This window comes from Channa argus, chromosome 2 (assembly GCF_033026475.1).
Source record: "Channa argus isolate prfri chromosome 2, Channa argus male v1.0, whole genome shotgun sequence".
NCBI lineage: Eukaryota > Metazoa > Chordata > Actinopteri > Anabantiformes > Channidae > Channa > Channa argus.
Window position 1 is genome coordinate 5,360,972 of NC_090198.1, and position 15,437 is coordinate 5,376,408.

General features: G+C 40.0%; 1 protein-coding gene across 3 annotated transcripts in view; it reads right to left on the minus strand.

Annotated features, from left to right (window-relative positions):
- Window positions 1–15,437, minus strand: part of LOC137110021 (protein MTSS 2-like) — a 61,177-nt gene that overhangs the window by 10,778 nt on the left and 34,962 nt on the right. For all 3 annotated transcript variants that reach the window (XM_067494973.1, XM_067494972.1, XM_067494974.1), the window contains exons 4-8: window positions 7,826–7,910; window positions 6,980–7,071; window positions 6,045–6,119; window positions 2,547–2,704; window positions 700–807 (exon numbers count right to left, since the gene is read on the minus strand). In XM_067494973.1, coding sequence (XP_067351074.1) covers window positions 700–807; window positions 2,547–2,704; window positions 6,045–6,119; window positions 6,980–7,071; window positions 7,826–7,910 — 518 coding nt within the window. The remainder of the gene's footprint in view (window positions 1–699; window positions 808–2,546; window positions 2,705–6,044; window positions 6,120–6,979; window positions 7,072–7,825; window positions 7,911–15,437) is intronic.

The window sequence follows — 15,437 nt, forward strand, 5'->3', positions numbered from 1 at the left end:
CCATAAACATACTGTGTATATATATATATATATATAGTATCAAGTTGACAGTTGATATTAGCTTTACTCAACACCAAGAGCTTTATGCTATTTCCACTGTGGCTTTACTGCATTTTTTGTGTTTCCTTCTTTTGTCAGATAATTAATTATTTAATTAAAAAGTTTGAGCAAGCATGAGAAACAGAAAAGTGAATTCTTACCTACACTTGCGATTAGTCTGTTCGTTGAATACACATAACACAAAAGTAAGTATATGAAAACCTCGTTAGTGATTTTGTCATTTGTCCTTTTGTGTTATTTGAACATTACTGAACAATGTCTGCTTAGTCTCTTATTTATTTACTAGTTTTGCTTTCAAAGACATCAATGAGAATTGATGAGAAAATAAATAATCCACCTCATTTATGTTTCTAGAGCTCTTATACCATCCTTCGCCCTCCTGCTATGGGCTGAATGAATTTAGCCCAAATGATCAGTAAATCAAGGGCACATGCTAAAACACCTGTCACTCACACTGCTACAGAGACCAATGGAGGCTGACGCTGCTATGTTTGAGCTGTAAAAATGTTTTTCTTAAGACTATTTTGTGCTCTTGCTGCTTGGGGTTCCACAACAATTAAATTATTTCATCTTTAATTTGAAAGATAGGGATGTATATGTGTGTGTGTGTGTGTGTGTGTGTGTGTGTGTGTGTTTCACCTGTTCACTAGCAGGGGGCAGTTTGTGAGGATCAGTTGTTAGCACCGTGAGGTCATCAATAATGGCCTGGAGGTGAGTGATCTCTCCCAGCATGGCGATCTCTCCATTCTAAATGACACAATACAAAATGAATCCAACATGCTATCGACCGCTTCCTCTTCCTTCAATTTCTTTTTCAACCCAAAGTTCCAAACACACTTCCTTTGCAAGTCCTTTGCACTTCCTTTCTTCGTACTTAAGTCAGTGGTGAAATCAGCTTTTTATCATCTGAAAAATATTATCAGAGTCCTAATATCTTATATCTGTCTTTTATCCAATGTCTAAACACGACCTAGAAAAGCTGATTCATGCTTTTATTTTTAGCCAGTTGGACTCTTATTCAGGTCCTAAGAAGAAGACTTAAAAGCTATTACAACTTATTCAGAACGGAAGGATGCTCCCTAGAACAAGAAAAGCAGAACACATTACACCAATTCTTTAACATTTGCACTGTCTCCCAATTAGTACTAGAGTTATTTTGAAGATTATTACACTTGTATTGATTTGTATTTCAGTCTGTTTGTCTGTCTGTACACAAATCTGTAAGTGTAAATAATAATTGTGTGTCCGTAAAATATTGTGTTGATGCATTCGCTCATAACACTAAATGTAAATGTATAATTATCTGAGAAAGCACACATGGATTTTTGCTACTGTCCTGCCATCCTTGAGATTTGTCTGTGTGTACAGCGATTTGTCTGTATTGGTAGATTTACTTTGCCCTCAGCTGGGGCTCACAGGCTCAGCCTTACATGCTGCGTATGGGTCGTATCCCAGTGTGCCTTACAGTCTGTGCTCAGGCTGCAGTAATTTTTGTACGAAAACTGTCAGTGGGGTTTGTTCAAGCACAAGTGACGTTGCCACTGAACAGCACTTTTAGGTGTAAAGTTAGCTCCCACTGTTTGTTTTCTGTTAGCTACACTAGCTGTAGCTGTTTACCTGCCTCCATCGGCTAACGTCATCTGCTGTAGCTAACAGTTAGCTTTACTGAACACTACGGTCAACTCAAAGACAGGTAAAGGTGAGACTCACTTAAGATATTCCCCAAGGGTTGATACACTTAAATCTGAACTTACATTGCATCAGTTTTGCACTGGCTTTGCCTGAATATTTACACTGATTGACTTTTTAACTTATTATTTTAGTGAATGTATTTAATGCTTTTTATCTTTTTATTTGTTCCTTGATTTGTATTATTTTATTTTGAATTGATTTAGGATTTTATTTATGCAACATACATAGCACACATTAAATATGGCACAACTATACTGTACATATGTCTGGGTACCAAGTTTCACTTGTTGCATTTTGGCATCACACTACACACCACTTTGACTCCAGAGTCAAACTGAGCAAGGACCTGAAGCCACATCTTTAGCAGTGGAGATGCTCGAAAACAAAAAAAAACTCTTTCCGCTTTCTACCAACCCAGACTTGATGCTAGTGTAGGCTCAGAGATGGTTCCACTTGCTAATCGTCTAAGAATAGGTTTGTTTTTCCACTGGCTACAGAGTCACCATAAAGCCTTGTCAGTTTACTGGTTATACTGGTCGTTGGTCACAGTAATCCCATCCCCTGCCCCTGACAGAAACAGTTCTTATTTCTAGACCAGCAAAGAGTTAATGCTACCCTGGGTCTTTTCTGGTGGGAGTCTGTTCTTTGGGTTTGGAAACACAAAGAGCTGGAATGTGGCACCAGCTTTGAACAGCCATCAAACTGTCATGCTTGCTCACACTCTTCCTCACACTCTTCTCTTCCTCTTTTCCCTTCTCTATCCCATCACCCATCCTGCTTCTCTATCTCCTCACCACGACAGGCTGTAGGAAGCCAATGAAGGTACAGAAGCGCCCCCTCTCCTCCACCAGGGCGCGGCGTACTGCCTGCTTTTCTGTCTCCTCCATTAACAGGCACATGTCGGTCACATCCTGCATGGCACTGTCCAGCTGAGGCTGCAGGTCCCCTCGCCCTGAGACGGGGATGGCAGAGAGTTGATGAGAGGAAAAAATATAGACTGAATTGATTGAGACAGGCAGGTCAGACAGAAGATCAGTGAAACTGGATGAAAATGAAGGAGGAATGACAGGTGGAAGTACAGGAAGTGTAAGTAACAAGAATAAAACATGTATTTGAGGTATATTTACTACATGTAATGTCTCTCCAACAGCCTCTGTTTCCCATAATGCATTAATTAAAAACCACTTTAAGAAATGTCAACACTCTGTTGGATTTTTTTGGCTCTGAACTTTGGCTACTGTATTAGTATGTAGAAGTATTTAAATAAATAAAACAACAGTCACATTGATGTCTTATGTTCTAAACTAAGGGGCATAAAAGGCACATCTGTGTTTACCAATGCTCTGTCTATATCTATAGCAATGCTGAGTTATCGATATGCTGTAACATGTAATACTTATTTCTGTTTTTCGAAATTTAACCTTTTCTTAAATTATCCCTCAGAAAATAAAATCATACTTTCAGGAGCAGTTGACACGAGGGAGCACTAAACTGACTTGTGACAAGGCAAACAACTGCTTATTTAGCATCAGTCGCAGATCCACGTTAGCATTCATTTAGTCATCTTTGTGTCCAGTTGACAGGTAAGTTTAAAAACCACTTTTACTTTTAGCTCCATTATGGTCTCCACCCCAGTATTTGGCTCTCTGGCTGCTAGATCTTTTACTATGTTCACCAGCTAACTGCTATCTTTGTCTGCTAACTGACCTTTTCCCTCTGTGCCACTATGTCAGCCCAAACTCAATGTAATGTTTCTGTCTCAAACCTATGCAAGTTTCTTTAATTGCACAGGAATTGCATGAAGACAAAGGGTGCAACATAAGTGCCTAAATACGGTGCAGAAAATTTAAATCCTATCTACTTTTAACAGAACAGAAAAAATGAAATGCAATGAACAGAAACTAAGTCATGAAATAGTGTTAGAGCATGCAAAAAAAAAAAAAAAAAAGACTCTGCAGTAACAGAAAAAAGAAAGAAGAAGAGACCAGATGTACCATGGGAGCAGAATGAAAACCTGCATTGTGACTGCAAAGGTAGTAGCAGCAGCAGTAGTATAGTCAAGAATGAAGACGTTTAATTGCATCATGCATAGCCTCAACTTCTCAAGCTATAAATCTATAGCAGGCGATCTGTCACCAGGGGACGAAACCTTACATGAATCTTCTTTAAGGTCTTGTAGCATCACAAACAGCTTTCCAAGAAGTCATGTAGCATGTGGTTATTAGTTTGTGGTAACTCCACAATAAACAATTTAATATGACTTGTACAACAACAGTACATGTAGACCTTTGTAATCAAGTAACATAGACCTGACAGGACATGTTTACGTAAAGGTAAGGTTAGACTAAATGATTCACGGCATGTGGAATCACTTTGTGCATGTGAAAAAAGGAATATTTTGATTAAATCCATTGCACGTACAGTGAACTAACGTTATCAGATCATTATCAAAGTAATCAGCGGAGCACGGCTGTGTGCACTGAAGATAGGTGTCCACAGTATGGCAGCAAAGCTCATGCTTTCTGAGCTATTATTGTTATAATCATGTATCTGAACATCTTGGACTGTAATCTAACCGTAACTTATAAACCTTCTATAATATTAGTATTGATACAAGAGATAGGTAAAACTAATATTTTGAAGACCTGGGCCCATCTTTATAGTTGAATAAAAAGTTTAAGTTGAATAAAAAACTCCGCTTAATCCTTCTTCTAACCAAAACTTGACTTTGTCACTCTAACAATTTAGGAGTGATTTTCTGCTCCGTGGTATTGCAGGAATATGGACCCAGAAGAGAGTAATGGGCTTAACTAAACTTAAATGGCATTTAATTAGGGTATAATATGGTCCTGGATCTCTGCAGACCTGAGGTATGCGTTTCAGAGTTTAGTTAAACTAGTAGGGGACTTACCGCAGCACCTGCATTGTTGCCTGATATTGAATCCACAGATAGAAAGTAGCTTTAATGCGTTGGTTATATTGGTTTATAGGTACCACAAACTAATACTGCAGTACATGCATGGAACGTGGGGGAAATAGGGGCCCGCGGCTCAGATATGGGGACTCTTGGTGGGTTAATCCAATGCTAATTACACAGATCTTTCTGTTGCCCGAAGTCAGTTTTTATGAGTGTTCCATCCTCTAATATACACACAGAACAACGAACACTTGTATCAAAAATGGTTAGAGCCTCTACTTCATACATGCTTAGTTATTACGGCCGGTTGAGAATGTGAGAGAGAAAAGAAGTGATGTAGTGAGTGACAGGTTGATACTTACCCTGGATCTCTATTATGGAGTGTGTGTGTGTGGGGGGGGGGGGGGGCAAACACCACAGGGAAGGGAGAGACAGAAAGACAGTAGCAGTGAGAAGGGGAGACAGCAAAAAGGAAGCGAAAGAGGGGTGGGGGAGAACAGAGAGACGGGAGTGGGAGGGGCGAGAAATAGCAGAACTCATTGTTAAGGTTAGTACAAGGAAGCCATCACCAGACAGCCGCAATGCCACACGTTAGAGCAAAATAACACAGCTGCAACCAAAAACGTAACCCAGAAATAATAAAATCCACCTTAACCATCAGCGCTGACAGGGTTAACCAGACACTTGCAAACATAACAGCAAAAGACCCCTGATTGTTTTCCTGTCAGTTTGAACCAGATGTTCTCCTATTGTTGTACAGATGAATTACTTCATTGCATTCATGTGTTATATTTAAATGAAAACACTAACAAGGCTATGTACATAACATGTACTCATCTGCCTGGCAACTGAATGAGATCACTAATTACTGGTTGCTGAATCACTGAGTGAAGACTTACCGGATGGTTGAGGAAAGACCTGCAATTATGTAGATTACCACTAGATGGGAGTATCAACCTACAGTAATTTAAATCTAGGCCTAAAAAAAACGCTGTGGCTCCTGTAAAGCATGTGTGTGTTGGCACAAAGTGTCATCATTGTATTCTGAACTTGTATTATAACATAGTTACTGTGGACTCTACTCAGATATAAACCATACATCAACATTTGATCCATTTTTTGCCTGGGGACTATTGTTTTTTGGTGTTAATTTACCTTTCACTGGCAGTACTAGCAACCATGGTGACGTCATTGTGCACTGGTACATTTTGTTCAGTTTTTGTTATCGCTGTTACATCACACATGCTACATAGAAACACCACTAATACTAATAAAGTAGTTCAAGGCAAAGCATTTGACCTTTAGCGTGACCCTCTGTCTATTCTGTCTGATGTGAAAGGGGCCTGAGCTCTGATGTTCGACTGCTGATAGTTACCTTTACGAGCCTTTTTCTGTAGTTTCATGGTGTCAGATGACTTCTTCTTGATCTCATGGCGTGACCTCTTATACTCTTGAAATGGGACAAACAAAGATCCTTTAGTAACAGGAATGTAAAGCCTTCGGGGCGATCAGATTTTATCCTGCATTTCCAGTACTGACACTTCTAGAAGCTGTGCAGATTTCGATCACCATCCAACATTATCTGTGGTCTGGAGATATGAGTACAAACTAGTTGGAAAATGCATACTGGGATTTAAGACAGTTTTAAACTGAAAAGCTGGAATCAAAAGTGGTTTTGACACTAAAGACCTCACGTAAAAGCTGAGAAGGAAGTGAATGAGTGGATGAAGAAACATCTCGAAGGAATATTTTGTCATTTGTATTTTTTTCCAGTCTTTTATACACCAAATAACTGTGTGTGGGATGGAGGAGGGAGGAGGGGTGAAGTGGAGAGCACTGCATAAGCAGAAAGATCAACAGAAAGATCAAGAACGGAACTGTTGGTTGAATTAAATATTAGATTTGTGCAGCTTTTTCTAGGGTGTGTGTGTGTTTGTGTGTGCCTGCATGGAGGAGCAGTTTATATGGTGACGGTATTACATCATGGAATAGCACAGTAGGTCTTAAATGATTAAAGAGAAAGCATTGGATAGTCTATCATGATTTCTATGACTAAGCCTCGTGCTGCCATCACACCTAATTTCATTGGTGCCCAATAGCATCCAATCCATCAGCCAATCATAAACTGTCAAGGAAGTGACGTCCTAAGTTGTTGGTGTTGTTAAGCTAAAGAAGACGCCATGTTGTGGTCCATTTGTGAGTAATGCAGTCCTCTTTTGGGGGTGGAGGTGGGATGCTGAGGAGGTGGCTAAGAGGATAACTGACTCATTTCCCGTATTGGCATCACACAACCTGTTATTCGTTTTATACCTTTGGCATGATCCTTATCCAGCTGGTTGGCTGTCTTCTTCCAGTCCTCAATCTTGTCCTGGAGAGGAGCGATCAAACTCTCCATCAGAGCACTGTACAGAGACATTTAGGAGAAAGACATAGAAATCATGAGAAAACGTAGACACAACTGGGTTTATATTTGATAGAAAATGGGTCCTAAGATAAAGACTTCGATAGTGTGGTGTTTTTCACAAGAGAGACCGTCAGATTCAGACCACTAAGCCCCACTGCAAATAAGAATTTACGGTGTGTTCGTGGAATTAGATCATTATATTAATTTGCTCCATGTGCCGCTCCCTGTCCACACATACTTACATGTGTGATACAAATGATGAAACATACAGTAAATATGGGATTAGTGGAACAGACACACAATAGTTTGGCTCAGTTTTCTGTCATTGCCATAGATCATCATCATCATTATCATCATCACAATCAACCTAATAGTTTTTGCCGTGGAAAAGTCATTAGCAAGCAATGGGAATGAAGGAAAATTCAAACAATGGTTGAAGACAGAGTTCCTGTGAAGGTTTTCGAGTGTTGTGTGGTACATGCCAATGGTACAGTAATTTAAATATGTACAGACAGAAGAATTTTCCAAACGGAAACCACACAGCTGACAAAAAAAAAACCTCACCAAACATTACCCAGAAAAACAGGGTCAGTTTAGGCAGACACACACACTCGAGACTTTAGGGATTCTGAAAAAGCTAGATGGACTGCAGTGTGAGGTTAGCAAAGGAAGGAAGGAAAGAAAGGAACAAGGTCACTGAGGACAGAAACGGTGGGAAGGAAGAAAAAAAACAACAAATGGACATAACTCACTTGGTGAACTGGCGGAGTTTGGCCTCGATGCTGCGATGCCTCATGCACATCCTCGTCAAAGCTGAACCAATATCTCTGGTTGCCCCTGGACACACAAAACAACCAGGTTCAATAAAACATTTGATAAAACAGAGAGATGCTACCAAAGTGTCTCTTTGCATATTTACTAAAATCAGCCCCGTTAATGTTTCACACAAGCAATATATACAGTACATCCCAGTTATTAATGTGCTGCGTAAGGGAAGTGTTGGTGAAAGTGCAGTTTTCTCCAAACAGATGAAAAACTACCTTTTACATTCAGCCAATATTTACACAAGACACTGCTCTGCCTCTCGTAGATACTACACACACAATCCAGGCTTCGCCCAAATAAAGTAATGTCTCTTGAGTGTGTGTGTGTTTGTGGGACGGCGCTCAGGGCCCCAGTTTCGTGAGTGAGTAACCTGCAACTGTAAACACAGTCTATTTTAAGGCAGAGTTGGTCCATGTGGAAAAAAGCTGACCCCAGAGCTAAAGTCAGTTTAAGTGATGGCAGGCGGTGCTCACTTCCAAACAAGGTGCTCAGAGCTGCAGCTGCTGCTGCTGCTGCTGCTGCTGCACAGGTGGAAAGCCAATGAGGAAAAAGTATAGAATACAAAAATGCCTAAATAAAACCCTAATCATCGCTCCCTACACATCGTCGCTCCCTGGAAATTTCAGATTAAACAGCAGCCAAGTGGGATTTCCTCAAGAGACACTGGCTTACATGAGTTTACACGGTAAAACGCAGCAAGCGCAGAGAGAGAGGGAGGGCATTATTTCAAAAAGGTATGTATCAGATTAATGTTTCCATCCTAAACGGACAATACCCAGAGTTTGAATAAAAGGAATAAGCTGGGACTTTTATAGCATAGTGAATGCAGTTCATTTGGATTTGCCCCACCTCTCACCCAGTGTCAGGTAGGATTGGCTCTGCTACATGTGGCTACTGGATGGAGGAAGGGATGGATGAACTCTTTACAATTCTATATTGGTAAAGAGTAGATTTTTTTTTTTTTCTCCAGAATTTAGGTTTTGGCAACATGCTAGCAGGAGGAGTCCACCACTTTGGTCTAGAGTGGAATATCTTGACAAATACAGATGCCAATGCAATGAAAATGTTACAAAGTGGAACTTTTTTTTTGGTGATGGCCCAAGCAGCTTCACGTCGTCAACATTTTTGGTTAGGAGTAAATATTTCTCTATCTCTGATTTAGTTTTATGTCTGTTTATATCCTCTGCTGTCAAATAAAAGCTCGAAAAGGTTAAAACTTAAAAGTCATTTAGTGATTTCCTGATACTGTCCATCTAGTCCAGGGGTGCACACACTTTTTTAGCTTGTGATCTACTCACTATAAAAATACAAATATATTATACTATATATATATATATATATATATATATATATTAAATATATTGAGAATTCTTTATATGAAAAATATATGTTGGTGTAACTTATAACTACATATTGCACAATACAACTCGGTACACTTTTAGTCATTACCTTACTCTGATGACTTGCACTAAATAAAAGCCATGCATGCATAGTCCGGAGACTATCTCGCTAGCTTGCTTGGGTGTTTGCAGCACTTGGCGCCGTTGTATGCATGTGCATGCGCGGTGACCCATGTGTCAGAAGAAGTCAGATGTCAGACTGGCTGTGTGAGGAAGGATGATGGGCTGACACCTACTTTGTTAATTCCATGCGTTCTACCCACATTACCTTTGCGATCGGCCGGTAGATCGCGATCGAGAGATGGAGTACGCCCTGGACAGGTTCCAGTCTACGTAAGGGCCAACACAGAGAGACATCATACACAGACAGACAACCATTCACACTCACATTCACACCTATGGATAAATTAGAGTCACCAATTAACCTAACACGACTGTAGACCGTGTGAGGTAATTGGAGTACCTGGAGGAAACCCACATAAGGACAGGGAACTCTGCACATTAGGGCCACGGTTGGGGACACAAACTCATGACCTTCACTGTACCAAGGTCCTCAGTTTATCTAGTCCTACTAGTAAATCAAATGTACTTTTGTGTAATGCTCCTTAGCAAATGTTGGCAATCTAACCGTCCTCGGCTAAAGTGCAGATGTGTTTAGCGTTTGACTGAAAGTACAGCTTCATGCTATGCTGCAATTTGCAATCCAAACTAAGATGAGACTTGAAATGAACCACTCTGCTCCATTATCCAACTTCTCCCTGCTCTGCGACACTCTGCTATGCACACACCTGTTCCCAGCCTTTTAGGTAGGCATTGTGATGAAATACGAATTCTGCAGATATATATTAAATTTTACTGATCAGTTAAAAGGTCAAACCTCGATCAAAACTAACCTAAACGGCTTAAAGTCCTGCTGTGCATCGGAGTAAACTGCAGGACATTACTGGCCAAGAATGTCAATACTGGACAATTCTGCAAGAACATATTTCTGCTCTCTAAATTGTGGTCAAGATTAGGAAAAGGCAATAGCTATAGCAAATCCAGTTTAGGCTATGGTTAAGCTAACTTCTAACACACTTGGTTTGGGTAAGATTGGGTTACATGCCAAACCATGACCACAACCTCCACACCATTATTATCCCATACAAACAGGGCACATGACTTCCTGACCTGGCACTGAACACTGTAATTCTATAGGGACATTGGGATGAGTAAATGATATACTGTAAATACTAATTATACAACATAACTCAGAAACATTTGTGTATATAATAAATCATTTGCATGTGCTTTTTTATGATTATGTCATATGACAATAGAACTAAAACTGCTCTTTTATTTTACATGAAATTAATATGAGGAATTTAATTTACCAGGGCGTTTAGGGAAGTTTGGAGTTAATGTATAGTTGGGTAAAGACCTTAAACTCCTATGAGAGAATTAATAAAATTCATCCCCTCTTCAATAATTGGCCGAGCATTGCCCAGGTCCGATCACCAACCAGTAAGCAGATTTAAACCAGCAACCCTCTAGGTAAAATACCCATAGGCTACTACACACCCTCAACAAAATGCAAAACCATGCACACATGCATAGTGTGTGTTCACATCTAGGGAGAAGTGCTCCATTCATAATTAACAAATTCTTCCTTGACGCCTCCTGTTCTACCCAGCAACCATTCATTAAGGCAAAGCCACCCTCCCCCAAACACACACACACACACACGCACTTCAAGCAAACACCATGCATGTCGATCAGTTGTGCAATTGAACCATTTTTTTTTAAAATCTCTTTGTTGACAGTGTGATCTAATCCCAAATCAATAAGTGGATCTCAAAGCTGATGTGGGGTGAGAGTGACGTAAAGACACATAAGTGAAAAAGAGAGAGCGTGTGTGATATTTTATGTTGAAAGAGGAGGTAGATAGCAGGAGAAATGAGACAGGAAGAGATGGAGGAGAGATGAGAACGCATGAAAGACAAGAGAGGTTGCCTTGCACATTTTAATGAGCTCACTGTTGGAGAAAGAGAACCATGGGAGTGGAGTTACAGCCAAGTGTGTGTGTGTGTGTGTGTGTGTGTGTGTGTGTGTGTGTGTGTGTGTGTGTGTGTGTGTGTGTGTGTGTGTGTGTGATCTCTGCCTTTATGATGGTCCTCCCTTTTTTGGTATTACCATACCTCAGACACAACATCAGCAAGAAGATGAGGGGCAGCACAGAACACACACTATTCACATCTGGAATACATTTATTGTGTGTGTGTGTTTGTAAGTCAGAGTTAATTTAATTTCAATATAAATCAACATGTTTTAGCACTTTATGTGAACTGAAAGAGGCCTGGAAAGTCCAAACAACTGTTTCTCACAAACTCCAGAGGTACAATTACACCATTGATTTGCTAATTACTTACTGTTATGGGAATGAAATTTGATGTGCATATACTAATAGGTTAGTGACATGCAATTATTTAGTAGGAAGAATTAAAAGTCATACTAAAGCATAGCTAATAGTATAATAAATAAATAATACATTTCCATTGCTCTCCAAAGTGGAAAGTTTGATGTTCTTATTCTAAAGATTGTGTGTATTCAAAAAGCAATCTAGTACATTCACAGAGGAAACAAATAACAAATAAAATCTGCCAACTCATCAATTACTACAGTTTCTGTCATAAAGTATAAGGAGTTATAATTATAGAGCCAGATGTTTCCTCAGGAGTGGGCTGTGAACAAACGACTGAATGATTATTGGAATTAAGCTCATCAAGTGGTTACAAAGCTGTCTCCAAATGAATTATAACGCTCCATGTCTGCTGGAAAAAGGACGACTGTATGCTAACTAATACTGTAGGTTTTTATTTACTTATTGTTTTGTCCTTTCGGCTTTTTCCGTGAGTTCAGGGTCACCACAGCAGATCCTGGTCCGCATGTTGATTTGGCATAGTTTTTAAACCTGATGCCCTTCCTGACACAACCCTCCCCAATTTCTACCGGCCTTGGACCGGCACTGCACAGCATGGGAGGGGAATGGGCCGTTAAGGGTTTAGTGTCTTGCTGTAGAGTAATATGCGCATTTTGGTAACTGCGTTTTTTCACTTGTACTTGCAAACATACTTAAAAAAAAAATAATAATAATATGCAGCGTATCATTGTTATCATTATTGTTAAGAATTATCACAGTTGTATGCATAAACCAACCCATCAAAATTGGAGTCTACATGAATGTCTCATCAGTTCATCTATAAGTGCAAGCTTATGTTTGAGCCAAATGTAATGAGGTGTTCCTGTGATATCACATTTACAAGAATAAGACACATACAAGGTCACAGTGACCTTGACCTCTGACCACCAAAATCTAATCAGTTCATCCTTGAGTCCAAAATAATTTCAAATCCCATCAGAGATACTGTCCTCATGAGAAGTGGGATTCATCAGCATCCTGAAAACATAATGCCTCTAGCCATGGCAATGGACCTCACTGAGATGTTTCACTGTTAGCCATCTGGAATACATTTCAAGAAAACCGAAATGTTTATCTATATACTGAAAGTGTTTCATTTGTAATCCATAAAATGCTACTCACCAGCATGAAAAGTCTGTCCTGCAAAGAGAAGAAAGGACTCCCTCCTGGGAAACATGACATTAACCTTTTTTCTTCCTTAGCCTCTCACTAGGTCTCTCTTTTCAGCTTTGGATCTGACTTTCCTGGCTAAAAATATATGTGTGTATGGATATACGCCCATGGGGAAACCCACCCATGCAAAGTACTAAATGTCAGTCCTGCAATAAAGAAAAACGACACTACCTAATCCCAGTATTTCATTATAAATCACTGTAAATTAATTGTACTTTTTGTCACCAGAGTCAGGCCAAAAGAGGTGTCATTTAGATTAGGGTAAATAGCTGGGCACCAAACATAACACAATTGTTAGTGAATGGCAAAGTAATTCTTCTTCCTGGTCACCTAGCAACTGACTTAACTGACAGGTTTGTTACGGTTTCCATGACAGCGGAGATGTTGGCCTGTTGCTAAGGTGAGAATCAGAATGTTTGTTGCTAAGGTCATATTGTCTGCTGCTACGGAAACAAATGTCTGAAGCGCTGGAGAGAAAGAGCGAGGGACAGAGTGAAAATCCAACACAGACCCAGTGTGCAGTTTCTCACTCACACAGGCTTACTGTGGAAATGAGGAAAGAGCTTAGGGCAGACAGAGTGGGAAGTGCAAACTGGTAAACCACACACACTATGCTGGAGCTACAAAATGACCAATCTTGCTGATTTATTGCAGCACATCAGTGACACTGTTGTACAGAGAGAATGTGCATCAACAGATATTCTAATAGCTGTTTTAGACATCTTAAACAGGTTTTTGAAGGAGACCTTCAGCACAGAATCATCACAGCTCAGATGCCACCATCCATAGCTCATTTTATTCAGGTGTGTACAGGTACTTCATCGTTACACAACATGCTCATATACACTGCTGTATACTGTTTTATACTGCTTTCTGAGCAAATATCAGTGAGTATGCTCTCTAATGTTTCTATGCATCTCTCGCTCTTTCTTGCTCTTGTTGTCTATGTTTCTTTGCCTGGGGCATGTGTGGCCTTCCCACTGGTGCATCTCCATGGCAACCGTTATCTATGATCTTGCAGGGGGATTCATCAACCTCTGTTTCTCCATTTGCTGTGCAATGCAAACAAGTGCAGCAGCTATAATAAATGGCAGTGATAACCAGACTAGTTGATACTAAAGGACATCAGCATCAGCACAATCATACTTTGTGTGTATATGTGCTTCTGTTTGTGTATATTTGTTTCATTCCACAGACTGTAATTCTACCTCAAAACACGAGAGCGCAATTTGTAGCATTGTGCACAAAGACACATTTTCATGTCTTTCCACAGATGCTTCCTGGGTGGCATACAGTACCAAGGAGAAGGGGTTAATGACAGAGCAGGTGAGGCTGCGGTTGCCAAGGTTACAGACGTCTGCAGCAGCAACCGCCCATCTGTTCCCGTGACACAAGCATCTCTGTGGTGACACAGCAACAATAAGAAGACAAGAGAGAGTTAGACATTAGGAAAGACAGCCAGGGGAGAGACAAAAAGAGGTGATGACGAGACAGATTAAAGAGGGGAATTGAGGCACAGGGTCTGCAGCAGCAGCAGCGCGAGATAAACAGAATTATTCATGAGGCCTAGATTCTCCCCTTACTATGAAACCAAGACAGGGATTGTGCTTCTCAGACAACCAGGCAGCCAGTCACCCTCACCAAAATAAGCCGTCAGTCTACACTGATGCGGTGTACAACAGCATCTACACACACTGAAGTGTATTTCAGGGTCAATCCCCCAATACCGCATGCTGAAGGAATGCATTAGTGTGTGATACATTATACTTAAGCAATAAGCCACAAGAGGCTGTGGTTTGAAATTATCTGTATTGAGGAGAAAACATGAAGCAACAGTGTAAAGGCTGATTAGGTTTATCCATCAATAACGTAGCTTAACAATGTGCTGAGCATGTAATATTAGGAGAGACGATATTTGGCTGTCAGTTAAATATGTGAATAATGTGTCTCAGCCAATTACAAGTTAGAAAAGTCTTACTACATTAACTCTATGTTGGGCTTAACATATTGCAGCTTCACAGGACTACAACTGATGACTTGTGTTTGTTTAAAGCCAGTGTATACATTTTAAATGAGCTCCCAGTGAGTGTGTTTATCTTGTGCTTACACCTGAGATGTGATTGTACAGACACAACACCAAGTGTTAATACAGTAGCTGTTTTAAATAACCTCATTCAAAGGTGAAGTGAACATATTGATATCAAGGAGAAAGCTGAAATGTGTTAAATGGAATCACAGTGCAGGGTTTTGGAGAGACAGCAGTTTACACAATACAGCTAATTACATAATGCATGTTTTAAATACACGCTGTGATAGACTGGTGACCTGTCCAGCATGTAGCCTGACTGTGACCCTGAACAGGATGAGTGATGAGTAAAGACAACGGATACATACAGTCGATATGGATGTTTTATATACAGCACATACAGGTGATGTATATGGAATATACAAACACAATATGCTCAGCAAATTGTAAGACACAGTTACTTTGGAACTAAAAAAAATGTA